Source organism: Pieris brassicae, chromosome 12, assembly GCF_905147105.1.
Source record: "Pieris brassicae chromosome 12, ilPieBrab1.1, whole genome shotgun sequence".
Lineage (NCBI taxonomy): Eukaryota > Metazoa > Arthropoda > Insecta > Lepidoptera > Pieridae > Pieris > Pieris brassicae.
The window spans coordinates 4,795,749-4,816,843 of record NC_059676.1 but is presented as its reverse complement, the minus strand read 5'-3'; the positions used below and the strand labels follow the sequence as shown (position 1 = coordinate 4,816,843).

Genomic DNA, 21,095 nt, shown 5'->3' with positions numbered 1-21,095 from the left:
ATTTATACGAGTTATTTTATAGTGCTCGTGAAAATAAATTTCTATCACGATAGAGAAAGTTCGGTTTAATGTTGTCTTAAAATTATGTTGACGTTCTTTTTTTTTTAATTTCCGCTTAAGAGGCTTATTTTATTTCCTTCATACCTTTATATCATATACTTAATTAACAGTACAAATGTTGTTAGGTATTGTTAGTATTACTTATAGGTAAATGTATGGACACCTCTTGGGTAAAGGCTTTCTCCAACCCTTTCCAGGTGGCTCTATCTTTGCCAATAGTCTACAAACTATCAGCTGTACTATCAAGATCCAATTTATAAACTCGATAATCTATAACATATTTTCACTTTTAACTTTTTATTAAATTATTACACAACTTAATAACTATTGAAATAAGTTTTAAAATTTAAATAGTAGTTTTTTCTCATCGCTATTTGGTGGCACCATAGATATGTTGTGCATTGTACGCAATTATTTAATAAAATACCTATTATTTTATTGATAAGTCGGCCACAATAATTTAATGCATCGCCAGTTAGTTTGGTTTCAATCGGGTTTTAAACTAATAAAAATAATTCTGAAGAATTATTCTTAACATTACAACGGAGAAGAAATATGTCCCGATTTTAGTACTTTCATTTATTATTATAAAAAGGAGTGGCTCCTTTAACTACTTCCGCGAAAGGCATGAAGATCCTTGTGGATTTGCAATTTGCGAAAAAAAATATGAATACAATAAAATAATATTCATTACAGAATATAATTAAATTATAAATTAAATTAATGTTCAAAGTTAATGAATATAATCAAATTAATGTTCATAGTTCTGGATCCATACTAGAAGAATAAAGTCATACAAATAGGTCATGGCTAGCATTAACGACCATAAATGATAAGTAAGAAACTAATTCAAGAAATAAAACGAAGGAATCTGATTTGATTACGTAATGATAACCATATTAAATAATAAAGGTATTTATGTAATAAAATAATTAAAATATATGAACTATAGCCTGTGTTTTCTGTGGCGATATGTTAATTATAAGGTTGTAATACTAAGAAAGTATTTTTAAACTGTGACTCTTGCACTAACAAATCTTTTAACAACACAGTTTAAACAATAAATATATACTTACAACATATCTATACAATCTATCATAACAAATATATTATGATACAACATGTTGTAGTTTTGGTAGTTGTAATTAACAACACTTTATTTACATAACAACCATTAACACGACATTTGATTATTAGGTACTCTTACAGTTCAGAGGAGTTTTAGATAACACAGACCATGATTGAAAAAATTAAAAATAAACTCTAAATATATATACATATATACGTATATACTAGCACAAAATACAATTTAAAACCAGCAAACTAAACCTAAACCTACAACTAATCCTTGCAGTGGGAATCTTACACAGGGTTAATACACTCAATAACCCATAAACTACAATGTATTGGTCACAGGTCTGACAAGCCATTCTTTAATCTTTGCATATGCCTGTCCATGTAACCAAATGTATATTAAATTTATTTATCCTGCATATAACAAGTGTAGCGATTGAAGCTTAATAAAATCAAAGAGCAAGACCGGCAAAAAACGTAAAATTATAAGAATTTTATATGTTCATCTATTGTTATTATGAGTTGATTTGTATCATTTATTTATTAACTCCCAACAGCGGCAAACAAAATTATACATCTATCATGTTTAATAAAATCATTATAATTAGTTATAGTACCTATATGTACGCAAATTAATTTGTAATTTGAATGAATGTTTCTTTTCAATTGAATTTGAAATGCAAAAATATCTAAATTTAGTATTTCTTAATAGTATTTATTTTAGGGTTGGTTAATTACATTATTATTATCACGAGCGCTGGTGCAAAGAAGCGTAGTGTGCACGTCTCAATGCAGCGATTGTGACTAACTGGTGTAACAAACGTATGCCTTAACTTTGCGTAACATAAGACAAACAATTTCTCTCGGAATAATTATTTATTTAAATATCTCTTAAAATGTAGAATATTTAATAAAATCGCTAGTAACTGCTATAGATCATTCTAACATGATGTACTTCAATTAAATTTTTGGCTCAATAATAGTGGCTCTAACTAAATAATAACCAAATTAAATGTGACTTTGTGATTTTTTATATTTCGTATCGGTATATTATAAATATATGGTGATTTTCATCAAAGTAATCTCTTGAAATTTTAGTCAAATATCACTACGTATGTATTGTTTTTAATTCAAACATCATATACTTAGATACAATTATTGGTAATATAAAAGTTTACCTACACGTCAAAATATCACTACTGCATTAAAAAACAGAAAAACAAAAACAAATTAAACCAAGTTTAATGGTCTTAATTTGATGAAAATTTGTGAAAAAAGATGGGCTATAAATTAAAATCATTCATAGTAGTTTAAAAAAAAATTCAGTACGTATGAATTTTATAAATAAAACTACAAATGTGTTGAAGGATTTTCTTATGATTTCTTAGTCTGAACGTGATAAACATAACTTGAAATTTTTAACAACTAAAGTGGTATGTTAAATCGACGATCAATAGTAGGCGTATCAATAGTAGGCTTATTCAAGCAGAAATCTATAGATAATGATGATGTTTATTTTCGGGGTTTTTATTCTACTAACTATAATTTAAAGTTTTCTCTTTTATCCTCTCTTATTTTTTTGTTGTATTGTGTTCCAAATACTACTATTTCAAACATATCGAACTAAACTATTCAATGAAAATATATTAAACTTATTTTATTAACATATGCTTTTCTTCTATAGGATTTGTTCCTGAAGTGAAAAGTATAATTTCTGTGGTCATAGATCGGACAATGATAAGTTGATTTATGCTCTGTATGATTTATCAATATATCGAGTGTTTCATATTTTAAAGTGCCTTCAAGATTCCTTAATAATTTAATTGCTTGTCCTGTAAAGTAATCTGCATTTATCATATTCTGACATACGGCCACAGATTTCATAAACACCAAAGGCGAATTTTTTCGTCTTAAAATTAAAATTAAAGTCGATATGGATTTTTGGATGCTCAATATATTTAATGTAATAAACAACCTTTAATATATACAATATAAAAATAGCAATTCATATATCTCCTTTTTACGTTGCCAAGATCTGTATCTGTACTGTAAGTATCTTTCTCGTTATCTATACTTTTATTTTCTTATTATTACTAACGGGGCAAGGGCAAAGACGCATTCCTGAAGAATTCAATCTCCTCGTACGGGAATTCTCTTTACCTAGAAACATATAAAATAATTCATAAGTTTTAAAATTACATAGCTTAGTATTATAAAAAAGAGTCAATGTCGGCATGATACCAATGCTATTCTTAAAATTTTGAAATAATATAAGATTTATTATTTTAACTATCTGCCTACTGGGACAAATATTTAATGATTTGAAAATACATTTCTTTTAAATTCTTAATTACCTGATATTTCAAGTTGGGGCATGAGGATGTATCTTCTACGTTTGATCGACGAAGGTTGATGTTGACTTAAAATTTTATTACACGATTGTATCATCTGTTGGATGTTCTGTGGATGGTTAATTATATTCCCAGATTTGGGTACAGGTATGCTGGTACGGTTTGACGCAGGCTTTGTGACATTCACAGGTAATCCCTTATTACTTGATTGGCGTGGATTGTGATCAAATATGTCTATAATACTGCTAAGCAGTGATGGTGAATTGGAGCGTTTTGGTTTTTCTGTTGTGATTGGTTTTTTCAGTTTACCGCTTTTTTCAAGGTCTAAAATATATTTGTAATATTTATTTAATAACAACGGAGATCCTTCGGGTAAATTTAGTTTATTAAGGTAATTGTTCAACTCGGCAATATTGATTTTACCGCCGCTCGCTTTAACGCCATGAACGTACAACTGTATGATATTTTGTATATCCTCTTTAGTTGCCCTATTATGGTTTGCTTGTATTGCTAGCATATAAAGGTTAATAAGCTTATCGACATCTCCTTTATTTGTATTTTTGCTATTTCCCAACCCATTTTTAAGGTACAATTCTATAATATTTTTAATGTTCTTATAATATTTTTCAGCGGAATCGATGTTACCTCGGCTGGGATTATTTTTGTTAGGAATGGACGGTTCATTAGATTCATCATTAGATGACGAAGATGAAGACGAACTATCTTTGCTGGAGGCTACTTTTTTACCTGGTGTTTTTTTACTGGGTTTGTCTTTGTGACGGGGACTTGATATATCCGAACTATTTGAATCTTCGGAACTACTTGTAGAGGAATCACTAGATTCAGAACTGTTTTCTTCGCTCGGTGAGTTTCCTTTGCCTGACTTTCCAGATCCATGTTTTCCCGGCTTGGATTTACCCGGCTTGCCAGGCTTACTATGTGAACCTGATTCGTTCGAGCCTTCGGGTTCTTCAGAATTGCTTTCTCCACTTGGTGAGTTTCCTTTGCCTGGCTTTCCAGATCCATGTTTTCCGGGCTTGGATTTTCCAGGCTTTCCATGCTTACTAGGTGAACCTGATTCGTTCGAGCCTTCGGGTTCTTCAGAACTGTTTACTTCGCTTGGTGAGTTTCCTTTGCCTGGTTTTCCAGATCCATGTTTTCCTGGCTTGGATTTTCCAGGCTTGCCAGGCTTACTAGGTAAACCTGATTCATTTGAGCCTTCGGGTTCTTCAGAACTGCTTTCTCCACTTGGTGAGTTTCCTTTTCCTGGCTTTCCAGATCCATGTTTTCCCGGCTTGGATTTTCCAGGCTTGCTAGGCTTACTAGGTGAACCTGATTCATTTGAGCCTTCGGGTTCTTCAGAACTGCTTTCTTCACTTGGTGAGTTTCCTTTGCCTGGCTTTCCAGATCCATGCTTTCCCGGCTTGGATTTTTCAGGCTTGCCAGGCTTACTGGGTGAACCTGATTCATTTGAGCCTTCGGGTTCTTCTGAACTGCTTTCTCCACTTGGTGAGTTTCCTTTTCCTGGCTTTCCAGATCCATGTTTTCCCGGCTTGGATTTTCCAGGCTTGCTAGGCTTACTAGGTGAACCTGATTCATTTGAGCCTTCGGGTTCTTCAGAACTGCTTTCTTCACTTGGTGAGTTTCCTTTGCCTGGCTTTCCAGATCCATGCTTTCCCGGCTTGGATTTTTCAGGCTTGCCAGGCTTACTGGGTGAACCTGATTCATTTGAGCCTTCGGGTTCTTCTGAACTGCTTTCTCCACTTGGTGAGTTTCCTTTTCCTGGCTTTCCAGATCCATGTTTTCCCGGCTTGGATTTTCCAGGCTTGCCAGGCTTACTAGGTGAACCTGATTCATTTGAGCCTTCGGGTTCTTCAGAACTGCTTTCTCCACTTGGTGAGTTTCTTTTGCCTGGCTTTCCAGATCCATGTTTTCCCAGCTTGGATTTTCCAGGCTTGCTAGGCTTACTAGGTGAACCTGATTCATTTGAGCCTTCGGGTTCTTCAGAACTGCTTTCTCCGCTTGGTGAGTTTCCTTTGCCTGGTTTTCCAGATCCATGTTTTCCTGGCTTGGATTTTCCAGGCTTACTAGGTGAACCTGATTCATTTGAGCCTTCGGGTTCTTCAGAACTGCTTTCTCCGCTTGGTGAGTTTCCTTTGCCTGGCTTTCCAGATCCATGCTTTCCCGGCTTGGATTTTCCAGGCTTGCCAGGCTTACTAGGTGAACCTGATTCATTTGAGCCTTCGGGTTCTTCAGAACTGCTTTCTTCACTTGGTGAGTTTCCTTTGCCTGGCTTTCCAGATCCATGCTTTCCCGGCTTGGATTTTCCAGGCTTGCCAGGCTTACTAGGTGAACCTGATTCATTTGAGCCTTCTGGTTCTTCTGAACTGCTTTCTCCACTTGGTGAGTTTCTTTTGCCTGGCTTTCCAGATCCATGTTTTCCCAGCTTGGATTTTCCAGGCTTGCTAGGCTTACTAGGTGAACCTGATTCATTTGAGCCTTCGGGTTCTTCAGAACTGCTTTCTCCGCTTGGTGAGTTTCCTTTGCCTGGTTTTCCAGATCCATGTTTTCCTGGCTTGGATTTTCCAGGCTTACTAGGTGAACCTGATTCATTTGAGCCTTCGGGTTCTTCAGAACTGCTTTCTCCGCTTGGTGAGTTTCCTTTGCCTGGCTTTCCAGATCCATGCTTTCCCGGCTTGGATTTTCCAGGCTTGCCAGGCTTACTAGGTGAACCTGATTCATTTGAGCCTTCGGGTTCTTCAGAACTGCTTTCTTCACTTGGTGAGTTTCCTTTGCCTGGCTTTCCAGATCCATGTTTTCCCGGCTTGGATTTTCCAGGCTTGCTAGGCTTACTAGGTGAACCTGATTCATTTGAGCCTTCGGGTTCTTCAGAACTGCTTTCTTCACTTGGTGAGTTTCCTTTGCCTGGCTTTCCAGATCCATGCTTTCTCGGCTTGGATTTTCCAGGCTTGCCAGGCTTACTAGGTGAACCTGATTCATTTGAGCCTTCGGGTTCTTCAGAACTGCTTTCTCCGCTTGGTGAGTTTCCTTTTCCTGGCTTTCCAGATCCATGTTTTCCTGACTTGGATTTTCCAGGCTTGCTAGGCTTATTAGGTGAACCTGATTCATTTGAGCCTTCGGGTTCTTCCGAACTGCTTTCTCCGCTTGGTGAGTTTCCTTTGCCTGCCTTTCCAGATCCATGTTTTCCTGGCTTGGATTTTTCAGGCTTGCCAGGCTTACTGGGTGAACCTGATTCATTTGAGCCTTCGGGTTCTTCTGAACTGCTTTCTCCGCTTGGTGAGTTTTCTTTTCCTGGCTTTCCAGATCCATGTTTTTCCGGCTTGGATTTTCCAGGCTTTCCATGCTTATTAGGTGAACCTGATTCATTTGAGCCTTCGGGTTCTTCCGAACTGCTTTCTCCGCTTGGTGAGTTTCCTTTGCCTGCCTTTCCAGATCCATGTTTTCCTGGCTTGGATTTTTCAGGCTTATTAGGTGAACCTGATTCATTTGAGCCTTCGGGTTCTTCAGAACTGCTTTCTCCACTTGGTGAGTTTCCTTTGCCTGGCTTTCCAGATTCATGTTTTCCCGGCTTGGCTTTTCCAGGCTTGCTAGGCTTACTAGGTGAACCTGATTCATTTGAGCCTTCGGGTTCTTCTGAACTGCTTTCTCCACTTGGTGAGTTTCCTTTTCCTGGCTTTCCAGATTCATGTTTCCCTGGCTTGGATTTTTCAGGCTTTCCAGGCTTACTAGGTGAATCTGATTCGTTCGAGCCTTCGAATTCTTCAGAACTGCTTTCTCCGCTTGGTGAGTCGCCTTTGCTTGGCTTTCCATCTTTTCCCTGCTTCGATTTTCCAGACTTGCTGGGCTTTTTATCTGATAATGATTCTAGCTCGTTAAGAACTTTATCTTCACATGGTTCGTTGTTTTCTTTGGGGTTTTGACTATTTTCCTCCTTTTCAAATTTACGGAAGTCATCTATAACTTTTTCTTCGCATGGTTCATCATTAACTGACCTACTCGACCTATTTTGCCTACTATGGATTTTTGAAGCAGAATTTTCTTTGTTTTTATTTTCTTTTATTCCACTATTATCCTCTTCACTGGATGGTTGACTTTCATTTTGTTCCGAGGAAGACGCAGAATTTTTAGGTATCCTGTGTCGTTGATGTTTTTTAGGATGTTTAGGCATTTCATCATTGCGAGTTTCTTCATAAGAGTCGTCAGATTGTCTATTTTTATGTCCTTTTTTATGTCTGTGTGTTTTAGAACTGTTTCCATTATGTTGTTTATTACCTTCACCAGATTTATTTTGGTTTCGTTTCTGTGGGATTTCTCCTGAATCATTTTTGCCTTTTTTATTATTTATTTTTCCTTCAGATCCATTACTTTTATTTTTTTCCTTACTTTCTTCTGGGCTTTCTGGATGTTGGTTTTCTTTACTGCTAATCTCTCCAGATTTGTCATTTTTATCCGTACTTTTTTCTTTAGATTCTTTATTATGCTTGGGTTTTGATGATGTCTTGGAATTATCCATTGCGTTAGATTCATTTTTGGGTTTAGACGGTGTTTTGTTACTTTCTGTTTTATTTGTTTGGCCCTGTGTTTTATCTTCAATTGTGGTTCCATTTATTGGTTTTTTATTTATAGCAGTACCATTTTTTATCTGTTCATTAGAGGGCTTTGTGTTATTTGATTTCGTACTATTTTTTTCGGCTATAGTGCTGTTAGGTGCATTTGATGAATTATTCTGGGATCCAGGAGTTGACTGAGGCTTTCTTTTTCTTTTCCTCCTATTGGTTGTTGTATTTACTGTTAAAAAAAAACAAATTAATTAGAAATATTCTTAATCTATACATGAAAGTATTTTCAATACTGATATTGTCGTTTGCAATAAGAACCTAAAACGGACTAGTAAATCAATACCTTGCGCTGTTGCAGAAGCAGACGATTGGGCATTTCCAGATGATTGAACTGTTTTAGAAAAAAACTTACATAAAATTTTTGTTATTTTGCTATACAAAATTATAATACGCATAATAAATATATCCATTAACTTACCAGAGGCAACAGCTTGCGCTCCTAAAATGAGTGAAAGCATAACCATTAAATGGAATATTAACTATGTATATTATATCAAAGTTTAAATAAACTAATCTTACCAGAAGATGAGGGTTCTATTGAGTCATCATAATAGTCTGAAATTAAAAAAAAAAGTTTTTGTAATATAACAACATACATTTTGCCAGGAAAAGTACTTTGATATAGGTAGGTAGGTCACTTATCAATATGGAATATGTTTGAGAAATTAAGGGTTGATCCTACAAGTGGGTATAATTAATTCCCAATATTACGGGGTATCTCTTTTGGCTGTAGTTGTGAACCAACCTACTTTATAACTTCTATCCTAAAAGTTATATTGAATTCAAAGAAGAATTATAACAAATAAAGTAAAAGATATCTTACAGTCATCATTGGAGTCTTTAGAACCATTAGTCGCTGAAACAATGATTTTTTTAAATTAAATTGAATATTGTACATTTTTTACTATGTATATATAACTGATTTCAAAACGTATAAATTTATTAAATAATAGATATCTTTCTGATAAGTTTTTGATATAATATAATCATTTTAGAAACATAATTTAGATAAATATACACACAACACAAAATACCTACGAGCCTAATTATAAATGATTTTTGGCAATTTAGAAGTCGATTAATAAAGTTTTGTCAGTAAATCAGTAATAATGAACTTCATTGAAAGGTTGTGGCCGGCAATATATTTGTTGAATATTATTAGTACTCACGTTCAGACTTATTTGATGGATTTTCGCTGGCGGCGCCGTTTGCTATAAAAAAGTAATAACCATTTTAACTGATTCGGGATGTTCACATAAATCATCGTTATATTATCTTAAGATGAGACGAGGAAAAGAAGTTCGCAGCATTTGTAGTTGGAACTTGGACCGGGGTTGTCATTATCAGAGCTCAATGGAGCCAGTAAGAGCAGGACTTGGATGTGGGTAAAAGGAGGCAGGAATGTCGATGTTTAAGTTAGTGATAATATTGTCTATAAATAAAGATGATAATGCAGCTTGGTAAATACCGCTTATACAAAATTACAAGGTACTAAATATATACCACAAAAGTATTTCTACTGTTTACAAAAATAAATAAATAAATGCGTTATGTACTAATTAGCTGCTAATAAAATATATGTTTACCACTTGCAGAACCTCCACCGCTCCCTGCCGCTTTTGCACTCGTTGACGCTAAAAATTTGTACCAAATTGTTATACATATTAAAAAAAAAACCATGGCACTACAGCCTGTTTGTCTCTGTTATGTGATCATTTGTTTTTTCTAAAAGGCTAGTAGGTGATAAGCCTTCTGTGCCTGACACCCGTCGACTTTTTGAGTCTAAGGCATGCCAATTTCCTTCAGCGCACGAGGTTCAATCAAATCAAATATAAGCATCGCTTAAATAAAAATGTAATCATTTTTTTACGCGTTTTGTTAAAACAAAAAAAAAATATTATTCGAGTATGTCAGAATTAAACTTAATTATTCTAGGTAAAACAGTAAACTTACCTGCTGCATAAACTTGTACTGACGCACTTCCCGATCCAGTGGTGCTAGCTAAAATACATTGAAATATTGTATAGAACAGAAAAAGTAAGGATTACAAAAGAAGAATTATTAATTGGGAAATAATACAGTAATGATAGAATTGCTGCATCTACATGCAGCCAAGGTATTTAAATTTATATAAAAACAAATAGGTGCGAAGCTTTTCACGTATCAGTTTCATAATTCGAAAGTCATTTATTTTATTTTAAAATTAATAACACATTGTGGACATATCATGTGACTGTTCATTCCAAATTTTTAATGATTATTTCAGGTTTACGGTTAACGTTTCAAAAATAATTATTTCCTGCATCTTACCACTTGCGGCAGCATTTGCTTGTTCACTGGGCTCTAAAACAACAAAATATATAAAGATATTTCATTAAAACTGATAATCGTTAGTTTACGTCTGTATAAAGAAGGTTAGAAATAGCATTTGTGTTTGTTGTTTTTAAGTTCTTCTTTTTTTTATTGATCATTAATGATTTATATACTGTTAAATAAAATTATATTTAATGTTATTCATTGTTCTTATTTATATTGTTGTAGTTTTTAACCGTGACTGGTAAACATATTATATCTTCCTAATTAATCACTCTACTGGTGAAAACTGCATGAAAAATCGTACAGTATTGTAGATTATTGCGAAAAGACAGACGCAGAACTAAGTTATTTGCGCAAATTAGTGAATTCTTACTTATTATTAGAAATTCATAGATTGTTAGACTTCGTATAATATGATATCACAGGATGAAAACAGCTGCCTTTCAGGGACTTAAGATACGTTCTTTTGTCACAATTAGTCCAGCCCAATTAACACATGACGCATTGTATACTATATAGGTTTTTGATTTTCTCACAATTATATAAAAAAAATACTTACCACTTTCAGCGAGTAATCCCACTGGTAAAACTAATAAATAAATAAAAATAAATTTAAGCCGTTTCCCCATCATGTTTTGGCCTGCTTTTTGGCCGATGGTATGATATTTTGATTAAACGAATCAATATATAGAGTGAAAGACAATAAAATTAAATAACGTCGTGATGTATTAATAAATTTATTACAATAATTCGTAATCATAAACTGTATGGTGCTCGTGATGTACTTTTAATAAAATTTTAAAATTAATAAAAGCGTGAAAAGTTTTAAGCATTATTTAGTTAGATTGTAGGTAAATTTATTTAATAAAAAAATGTGATAACTATTCTAGTTTTTCATCTGTAATAGATAATTTTTTGACCTAGATCTTATCATAGAATATAACATGGACCTTTTAGCGTAATATTTATAACTAAGCATGAAACGTCTCACTCGCTTGGATAACACAAAAGCTGGTGCGGCCGCAGAGGAGGCGGAATACAATAAACGATGAAGATATGTCCTTCCTCCAATTTCAATTATGTTCCATTTGGAGTAAAGGCTCTTGATCCGTGGGGTTCAAGTTCACAGGCCTTAATTGAAGATTTAAGTTGGTGCCTGGTAGATAGTACCTAGTAGCAGCTCTGGGGTTACTATCTACAATAATTAATAATTTATTTTATTTTCTCCCATATAACATTTACAACAATAAATAAGATTACAGTTGAGAAGGTATTGGGAGACTGGTTTCCAAACTAGGTAAGAACCTCTGATATGGATAACCAGGATTCCATTCACAGGAAAGTCGTATTGAGTGGTAACGAAAAGTACATACATACGGGTAGGCAAAAAAATTTCACGTTTTAAATAAGGAAAGAAGGCAAAACAAAGCAGTCAACTAGTTGGGAGTTAGTAGAAATAAAGTTGTATGGGTTTATGATAGGGTTTGTGTGTGTATGTGTGTGTAATAGTGGGAGAGATTATGTACAAGTAAAATAAGTATCGCAAAAAGCTCGCTCAACGAATGAGTATCGCAGTACGGCGAGCAAGTGCTGCCAGCATTAAAGGGTACTGCTACAGGGACCAAATTTGTAAACGTTGTTTTAATTTTCTATTCAAACATTTTTAATTTTTATTATGATACTAATTAAAAATGGTAATATACGTACTTTAATTCAGGATCGATTCGCGATCTTGGTACACGGGCCTAAACCAAGTAAAAACAGTTTTTATGGGTTATTATGTTGTAGAAATTTGCCGGTTATTGTTATTATATTTAAAATTACTGTTCTTTGAAGAACGATAATAGGTTGCAGGACGTCTAAAAATTTTATAGATTCGTCTAATTGTTTTTGGATTATTCCGTTGGTGGTATTAAGGCCGCGAAAGCAATTTAATTAAATTTCTTAAATCTGTATATTTCGTGATATTATAAGTTTATTATGTAGCATACTAAAGTTAAGGATATCACGATTATGAAATTGAAACATGTTCATACAGATTCGTAATAAGAATGTAGACATCTTGAGTTTATGATCTTGGTTCGAACTCAATGACTTCAATATAGCCATTTCCAAGTTCCCTCGTTCCTGCTGTCGTATGCACCTCGTAATTTTAAACCATTCCCCAATATTCATATTGGAAATTTCCTTTATTGTCTGAATTTGTTATTCAAATTTGATACTTATATTTATGCCTAGTTTACGAAGAGTGTGTTTTTCTTGGCGTATATTGTGCGTAGTAGATTGAATAATTGATAAGATGTGCTGCATATCTGAAAGAAGATTTTTGATTAAAATGACAACAGCCCGTGAAAAATGCAACGAGTGCCTCGACAGCCTTTTCGGAAAGACTAGGCTTGTTTTTAAAAGATAATCTTAAGTAATTTAGGAACTAAACTAATACGATCAACAGGCGAGAAAAGTTCACTCTATTATGTTTTATATTTGTAACTTTATTTAATTTGAAAGAGTAAAAAAATCTTGTCTTTATTACCAATAAAATTAACCAACTTAATTCTGACAGAATTCACTTTACGTGATATATAAGTATATAGACTACGTTAGCCAGATGAATTGAAAGACAAAAGATTAAAGAGTTATTTTTCTCCTTTTGATGTTATTTAGTTCGATTCTATAAATATAAATTATACACAGTTACAAACAAAGAAAACGCTAAAATGCAGTATACAAACGTTCGGAAATCTATACTCGCAATTATACAATTATTCGAGTATGAAATATATTAATTACAATGTAAATAAGAACAAAAGTACTCACACAGCTAAATGTATGCATGTTCATAGCTATGTAACCTTTGGCAGACAGTACAAATGGCTTCTGGGTACGCATCATGAACATTAACATAATAGTCTTAGTCTCTGGACTTGCATAAGGCCAATTAGATGAATAGATAGAGTTTGTTAAATTTTTACTCTGTAATAAATACTCGTAATTATTTTACTTTTTATTTCTTAAATAAGACCATTTCTTTAATAATGGGAACGTTAAAGTGAAGTGTTGGAGGTTTTGTTTGGACTTTGGTTAATATTTTTCTTTATGTCTGCATTAAACACATGTTTATATGGTGAACGAAAATAAAAAAGTTAAAATTACCAACTTGACAGTTGCAAAAATGCGTGAGCCGATGCCTAAAAGTAAGCATACAGAACATCATATTTAGTACAAAATTAGAGTAATAAAATGCTTACATGATCGCTTATGATTTGCCCCATAAAACACTGAATGAAACATTCCACAATTAGTGACAAACACATAAAGGAATATCGAACACGTTTGTAGAAGTTACTAAGAACCTAAAAGTTAAAGTATCGTAAAATAATTAGAAAGATGTAAACATTATAAATTATATAATAAAACTACTAACTGTGGATGTAAATGCTGTAAGACAAATGAACACTGCTCCAAGAGAATAATTTATAATCATTGCATCGCCTAAAATAGTGTCGAGCGCTGCAATTTGTCTGAAATAATGAATAAATAACTTTGCAGATATGTCTTGGTAAAGTATAATATAATTTTAATGAAAACGCCTTACGAATGAGATCCTCACTTATCCTTCTATCACTGCTTATAATACTTTCAAATACTTACTTAGCCAAAACGTCATGTCTTGAAATAATCATTTTTATTCTCCTCACAGATCGTTTATATATCTCTTCGATTTGTACACCTTTTCTTATATGGTCAACATCTTCATCGCTTATTAGCTCTTCGAGACAATTGCCCAGTATCCTCAACTCCATACAAGTGAATATTATGTATGTGGAGTGTATCATATTTGTAATAACATACAAACTTACAACAACAGCTGTCATGCAACTCTCCCATATATACGCAGTACCGTAGAATTTAATTTTATCAAATGGATACCAAGCTTCAAATGGATACAAATATTCCTTTATCCCCAGAAATCTCTCTTCAAACCGCATTACAATATATGGGAAAGAGTCAACAACGATTATCAAAGGAATTGAATAGTACAGCAAAAATCGATTAAAGACCATGGCAAGTTTTTTGTAGTACCTTATTATCTTTCTATGTATATCAGAATTTGTAACAACGTCCCACATTTCATCATGGAAATGTAAAAATATCTGGTTATAACGTACTGTATGCATTTGTATGTTTGTGTATTTTATTGCGGACATTACACAGACACCTAGATTTGGAGCGGCATTGATAATGGCGAGCCATTCGGACGTATTTGCTGATACAATAGTTATTAAAAGTTGTAAAGTTGTAGATAAAACTAGAAATGTGGTAAGTACGTACCCAATCATGGCCAGCTTTGATCGTCCTATAAAAGGGTAAAGGAATATTTTAGTAGTGAGATATCGGATGAAATTTAGTTCCGAAAGGACCTCATCTCTTGGTCGTAGAGACGGCATGTTTTTGATTTTCTTTTAGCTTTTAAATGACTTTAATGGAGAAACTAAGTATATATATATGTTAATGATAATTGTTCGATTGATTTATTAAAGGGCTGATGCTCAATGGATTTAATGACTTAATTATACTTAGTATTCTGAAGAATATGTATAAAATTATACTCTTCTATATTTTTCTCTGCCTTTTAATAAATTTAAGAACAGAAAAATGTAAAGGCTCACTATAAAGTTAACGATTAGTTGATAAAAGTGCCAGGGACTAGTGCTAGACAGCCTTATTAATTTGCGATATTTGTTTTAAAATAAGTGTTGTTTGATGATTTGCTATTTTAAAAGAGTGTACGTTTTTGTACGCCGGCCTTTTCTCTCGGCCTACACGTTCTGTATTCTTTGTCGATGAGTAGGAATATATACCGATTAGTAAAAGAGTAAACAAGCTCAATAATGAGCTTGTTTACTTGTTTAGTCGTTATCGACTTTGCTAGAAAAGTGTGGTATGGCTAGTTAAGCGTGACGACGATTTTGTCAAAATACCCAAGTATTCCTTATTTGTTTCAACGTTACACCATACAACTCCTCCCGCAACTCTTTCATAAAACAAGCCATTTCATGTCACTGAATCAAGCCCACATGCTTATGTTACACACACAAATCCTGAACCAACACGTACATACACATACAAATTCACATTTTTCTATAATATTATTGTTTAGTCTGTAAACCTTTTTATGTTTATTAAGCTGTAAGGTTTTCTAAATAAACAAATTCCTACGATTTTTTCTTACATAGACAAAACCGCAAGCATCGCTATCAAAAATTACCCCATAATTAGAAACCTATATATCCATCAAACATTTGACTTTGTAATCATGCTATCAATCATATCAGTATTTACTTTAATAATTTAATCAAAAATCGTCTTTCTCTCTTTACCTTAAGGGTTATAATCCTACGTACCTTTGTTCTGTTAGAAATAGGTCAAGATGCTCTTAGACATAGCGATTGCTTATAATTTGCCGGCATTGTTCAGTAAATCAGAGGAGGGCGTCACTTCACAATACTTGGGCCCTTTGATGCATGACTAATATGGACATTAATCTGATGAGAGCATGTCATCCACTCAATGCTAATGTATACCGGCTTTATAACTCCCAAATTCCCTTTGTATGACTGCTCATTGGAAAATTTATTATACTGTTATAATATTAAGAGCTAGGTCTATACAAATTGGTTTATGTGTAATTTATTTTTATTTATTTACTAGAATACTAATTCGGACTTAATATAGTATATATAATATACACATGACCCGGCAAACGTTGTTTTGCCATATATATTATTTCCAGGAAACATTTTTGAGTTCAATAAAAATAACCTATCTACTATAATAAAAATAGGGGTTTATCGTAGAGAGGTGACAATTAAGGGTTGAATGTATTTTTGTATGCCTTATCATTAAAAAAAACATTTTTTTTGGGGTGGACACCCCTTATCATTTAGGGGTTTGAAAGGTAGATAGTAGCTGATTCATAAGCATCGGTCGAGCCGTTTCGGAAGAGTATGGGAACGAACATTGTGACACGAGAATTTTCAGTCTATTCAGTCAGTGAAGATTCAGCTTTCTAATAGTGAAAGAATGTTTGAATCGGTAGAAGTAGTTTTTGTGTGAAAACATTACAAACAGACACAGTTGATTGATTTCGTTGATAAGATAATATAAATTATATATAACAAAACAATCAGATTAATGATATAGCCAAAGATGGAATACATAATATATATAAAGGTTCAAATATTTCGAAAGGCAAAAACGTTTTTATTATTAATTATGTTTGGGAAAGAAAAACTTTGGACTGCCAATTCATTTTAATACACATTACAAATATTTTATTTAAGTCCGAGTTCAAATCTTTCGATCGCAAACTGTACCATTTTGAACGACCTAGATGATCTCGAAGCTATAAAGCATTGAAACACAAAGAATATCGTATCCACTTTGAGGGCTTACAGAGCTAAAATCGATTGGTTTTTGTCTCGAAATATAATTGAATTTTCCTCAAATATTTTGGTATTATATTTGAATCAGAACACAAATGTTCATTGAAATTGCGAATACAGAAAGGCATTCGTCTTCAAATTGTGTTCATTCGCAGAATGCGTTTCGAATCTTTATAAATGTGAACCCGTACGTTCTTGATTACACTTTAGTACCAACATATGAAGACCTCCTCTCCTCCTCTCTACTTTAAAGGCTGGCAGTAAAATGGCGAACGCAATAAGTAATGTGGGGTCTTAATATACTGGATCTCAACGACAGCGTGTTTGAGTCTTTTGTGTGTATTATTCATTCACACATTACGGAAAGTATTTTTATGTTTAACTACACATAAGGAGTTGCTATTATATTCTGATTATCAAACATTGTTTTTAAATATAATGATCGTCATAAATACGTATATTATGTAGTAGCTAATTATTCAACAATATGATTATAATTATTAATAAGGACTTTAACCAACTTTCGTTACGATTTTTGGGTTACAAATATCGACTTTACCTAACGTTTATATAGTAATTTCTTTAAATTAACAGCTCTATATAAATATAAGATAAAGAAATAAGGATGTATTCAAGAATAATAACGAGAAGGTTATGAGGTAGATATGTTTCTACACAATGGGGAGATATAGCGTTTTATTCGAACAAGGTCTCACACGTCAAATTTCACATCTTGAATAGCGTTCACCCCACGGAATCTTTATAAATAGTTGCGCAAAGGTGATGCTTAATTTGATGGAAATCTCGGGGCTGAATGCGTGCCAGGAACGGATTGTGAATAGCTCTGATTTAATTGAGAGAGATTAAACTTGGTATTCTCTTTAAATTGGACGTCAATTGTACACCTATTGTTAGTTAGCTTCCATTTGTACTGAATTCGTATTAATAAATCGCATTCGCTAAGACTACGGTTTGTACCAGCTTAAGATTAATTATATTTGTAAAATATAAATACATTGACTTTAAAAACTGTTATCAATAAAATAGTTTACCTATGTATACCTTTTTGTATCGTCAGCAAGCTTCAACGTGATTACTCTCGAAGTTTAAAAGCGTCTTATTATACGTTGTATTTCTTAGTCTTAATAAACAAATAGCAACAATACATTTAAAAAGTAAATCTGTTTAATAAATGATTCGGTAGGTAGAAAAACATTACGTTATTACATAATAGGTTTTTATGTACCTTATACATTTTTATTTTATTGACATAAATTCATATGATGTATATCTACGCGATTCTCTACGTACTTTCTAGTAACGATAAATACACATAAAATCTTATCTTGTAAAATATCTTTATCACTTATGTTTACGGACAGTTAAAAATAATATAGGTGCAATTGTTCCAGGCAGAATTATTTAAAACTATAGAATTAAGTTTTAGTTGGTAACAAGCACTTACCTTCAGTAAGCTGCTTGTACGTTAAGTATGCTCCTTGTACTAATTAAAACAGACAAAATGAGGACCATTCAAGGCATTACAAAGGAGCATAATACTTTTGCAGTAAATAAAGTTGCAAATTAGATTGTTCCTCTTTGTGTTTCTACTGAAACTTGTACCTACAATTCTTATCGTCTGAAATAGTATTAATTTGTTTTGAACCAGCTGAGTGTAATTATATTACGTGTCTTTCACATAGGTATTGAAACCGGTCAGAAACTCTGAAATATTTTTTTATACAAAATAAACAAAACAAAAAAACGGGCAAGAGGCCTCATCTGATGTGAAGCAATATGGACACTTGCACGCGCATGGACACTTAATTTTAGAGGGCTTTGCCGGCCTATTAAGAATTGGTAATTTTTTTAAATTGTTTCGGGTATACTTCTGTGGGCTGCTGGTTGTGCGCGGATAAAACTGCCTTAAAAACACTCGGTCGGGGGAAAAAAACAGCGCAAATGTAGCCCCTTACAGAAAGATTATGATGTCTAACAAATTACTATTATGAATTTTAATATGAAGTTTATATCTTATCGTTTAATTTGTAATACTTAACTCCATTTGAATTATTTTAAGTTAAATATAAATGTTCTTCAAGTATCTTTTCTTTCTTAACAGGTCTCTGCATATATTCTATAATCATAAAAGTAAATTTAAAGCCTTAAGGAATTAAAAAAAAACACGTTCTCTCCATATAAAAGGGATAGTAACGACTTTATTAAAGTTTAAAGGTCCGCTCATAATTCATGAGGTGGGATGGCTTCGGTTGATTGCCCACACGAAATAGTTGCAATAAATTGGGACAAGTTTATTGGCTATTAAAATAAGTAATGAAACTGTTTCATGCTTTGTGCAATGTTGCGGGTTTTTGTTCGATTTAGGATTTTTATTATGACTCAATCTTATCCGATTTTTTTTAATGATTTATTGAAGATTGCCACATCGTTAACGAAACTAACATCGATTTAAATATTAATCCTATTTATTAATAATATAGACACGAAACAACGCTGCTGTGATACCTTATACCTATACTTTTGGTGGCCTCTGATTTTTGTCTATGTTTCTTGATATTTTTTCGCCTTCCCTGCCAGACACATGTCGTAATTTTTGGTTATAACACGTAATGGTTTCCTCTCTTATTCACTTTAAAAACAAGTGTTAAATGGGCATACAGAATCCATTTTTAAACAGTCGGGATTTAAAGGCACGCTCCAGCCACTTTCTTTAAAAGTAGGTGAAGATGGTGAGCTTCCCCGCGTCAAGCTATGGGGATGGGCCCTCGGGGTTCGCCAGGTATTCTACCCAAGGGACCTGACATACAGAGCTCATTCAAGACCTGCGGTTCCGGGCCATCGAGGTCGTGACCCCAGCCACCATCAAGTACCCAAGAACCACCGATCAGTCTACCGTCATCCCTAGACCTCTCCCTAAATCACTCAGCAGCCTCCTTCCATTACATGCTCACAGAAGGAGAGTATTGCACCACCAGCCACTAGGTCAACACTGCTAATGCATGCGTAGCAAAGAGAACATTAGATTATTATGTACATTTTTTCTGTTTTGTTGAAATTTTGTTTATAGAGCCTTTATCAAAGTTGTTCTTAGTTATGATTAAGTTAATTTAATAAGAAACTAAAAGGTTAAGCATTATATACCCAATTTTACGAAACAAAAGCAATATAATTTTGTAACGAAATATGAAGAAAGTTCTAATAAATTAGTCTCATGTGACGTTAATAAGAGAAACAAGAGACAAAATACCTTCATAAAAATAAACATGTAAACAAAATCGTTATTACATGGCAGCGCTTTGAATTATAGCGTCGGTAAAACGTCAGATTGCGGGAACCTATACATAAAATGAAATTGTAACTGGCCAAAGTCTGTAATAAGTAAAGTTCTCGTGCTATTTATGTAGAGTAGCCAAATCGAATGAATTTATGAAATCTTGATTTTTAAGAAATTGTCATCATCAAAACCGTAATCAAGCGTATCGGATCTTAAAAGGCCAAAAAGAAATTTGCGAGCCTTCTGTAACTGTCTTCATGTTAAGATTGAAACTTATTATAATGGGTAAAATCCAGGGTAAATGGCGTGGTAGTAGAAGGAAGAAATGAAAAAAAGAGTGGACGGGTATTGCAACTGTGGAAGAGTTGCTGCATCTGGCACAAGACACGATGCTTCAAGAGACTGACGGCCAACCTCCAGTAATGGAGAGGCTCTTAAAGAAGAAAAACTATTAATTTGGTATTCTTTGTTTCACAGTCATGATAATCACGAATCACTTGTTCTGGGAAGCAAAGTTTTCTCCTTAGTCAATATTAGCCACACTCATAAACTTCAAGCTCGTTCCGGCGGCTTTTGTAAATTCTAAAATCGGTTGTACCCCTCGCGAACCAACCCAACATGGCGGCGAAAAATCTTGCTATTGTAAAAAAAGGTTACCTTTCCACAAATTTAATATTTAAAAACCAATCTGAAGAAATTTATTAATCTAAACGCTTAACTATTACAGGACTTGTGTATCTCTAAGTCATGTTGTACTTTGATTGAGTTGTTATCCTAATTGTCAATTAAATAAAATTCAGTGATTTTATTGTTCTGAATATTTTATAATCAAGTTACTTATAATCTATTTTGTAGCGTAAAACAATTCTTGGACACAAATTTTGTACGGTTAGCAAACGTTTTCCGGCCTTGT

The 21,095-nt window shown here is 33.5% G+C and overlaps 2 protein-coding genes across 2 annotated transcripts; both read right to left on the bottom strand.

Moving 5' to 3' along the window:
• Positions 1-3,202: 3,202 nt before the first annotated feature.
• Positions 3,203-11,089, bottom strand: LOC123717425 (collagen alpha-1(III) chain-like). The gene is made up of 11 exons (XM_045673411.1): positions 11,001-11,089; positions 10,436-10,468; positions 10,079-10,126; positions 9,712-9,759; positions 9,295-9,336; positions 8,949-8,981; positions 8,645-8,680; positions 8,544-8,564; positions 8,409-8,456; positions 3,489-8,294; positions 3,203-3,294 (listed from the first exon to the last, which is right to left on the bottom strand). The coding sequence occupies exons 1-11, from the start codon at positions 11,071-11,073 to the stop codon at positions 3,203-3,205; spliced, it is 5,280 nt and encodes a 1,759-aa protein (XP_045529367.1). The 5' UTR covers positions 11,074-11,089.
• Positions 11,090-12,675: 1,586 nt separating this feature from the next.
• LOC123717424 (odorant receptor 4-like) lies at positions 12,676-14,889 on the bottom strand. Its single transcript, XM_045673409.1, has 5 exons — positions 14,093-14,889; positions 13,866-13,962; positions 13,690-13,794; positions 13,259-13,414; positions 12,676-12,753 (listed from the first exon to the last, which is right to left on the bottom strand). Exons 1-5 carry the CDS (start codon positions 14,887-14,889, stop codon positions 12,676-12,678), a joined length of 1,233 nt encoding a protein of 410 aa, XP_045529365.1.
• Between the last annotated feature and the right edge of the window lie 6,206 nt (positions 14,890-21,095).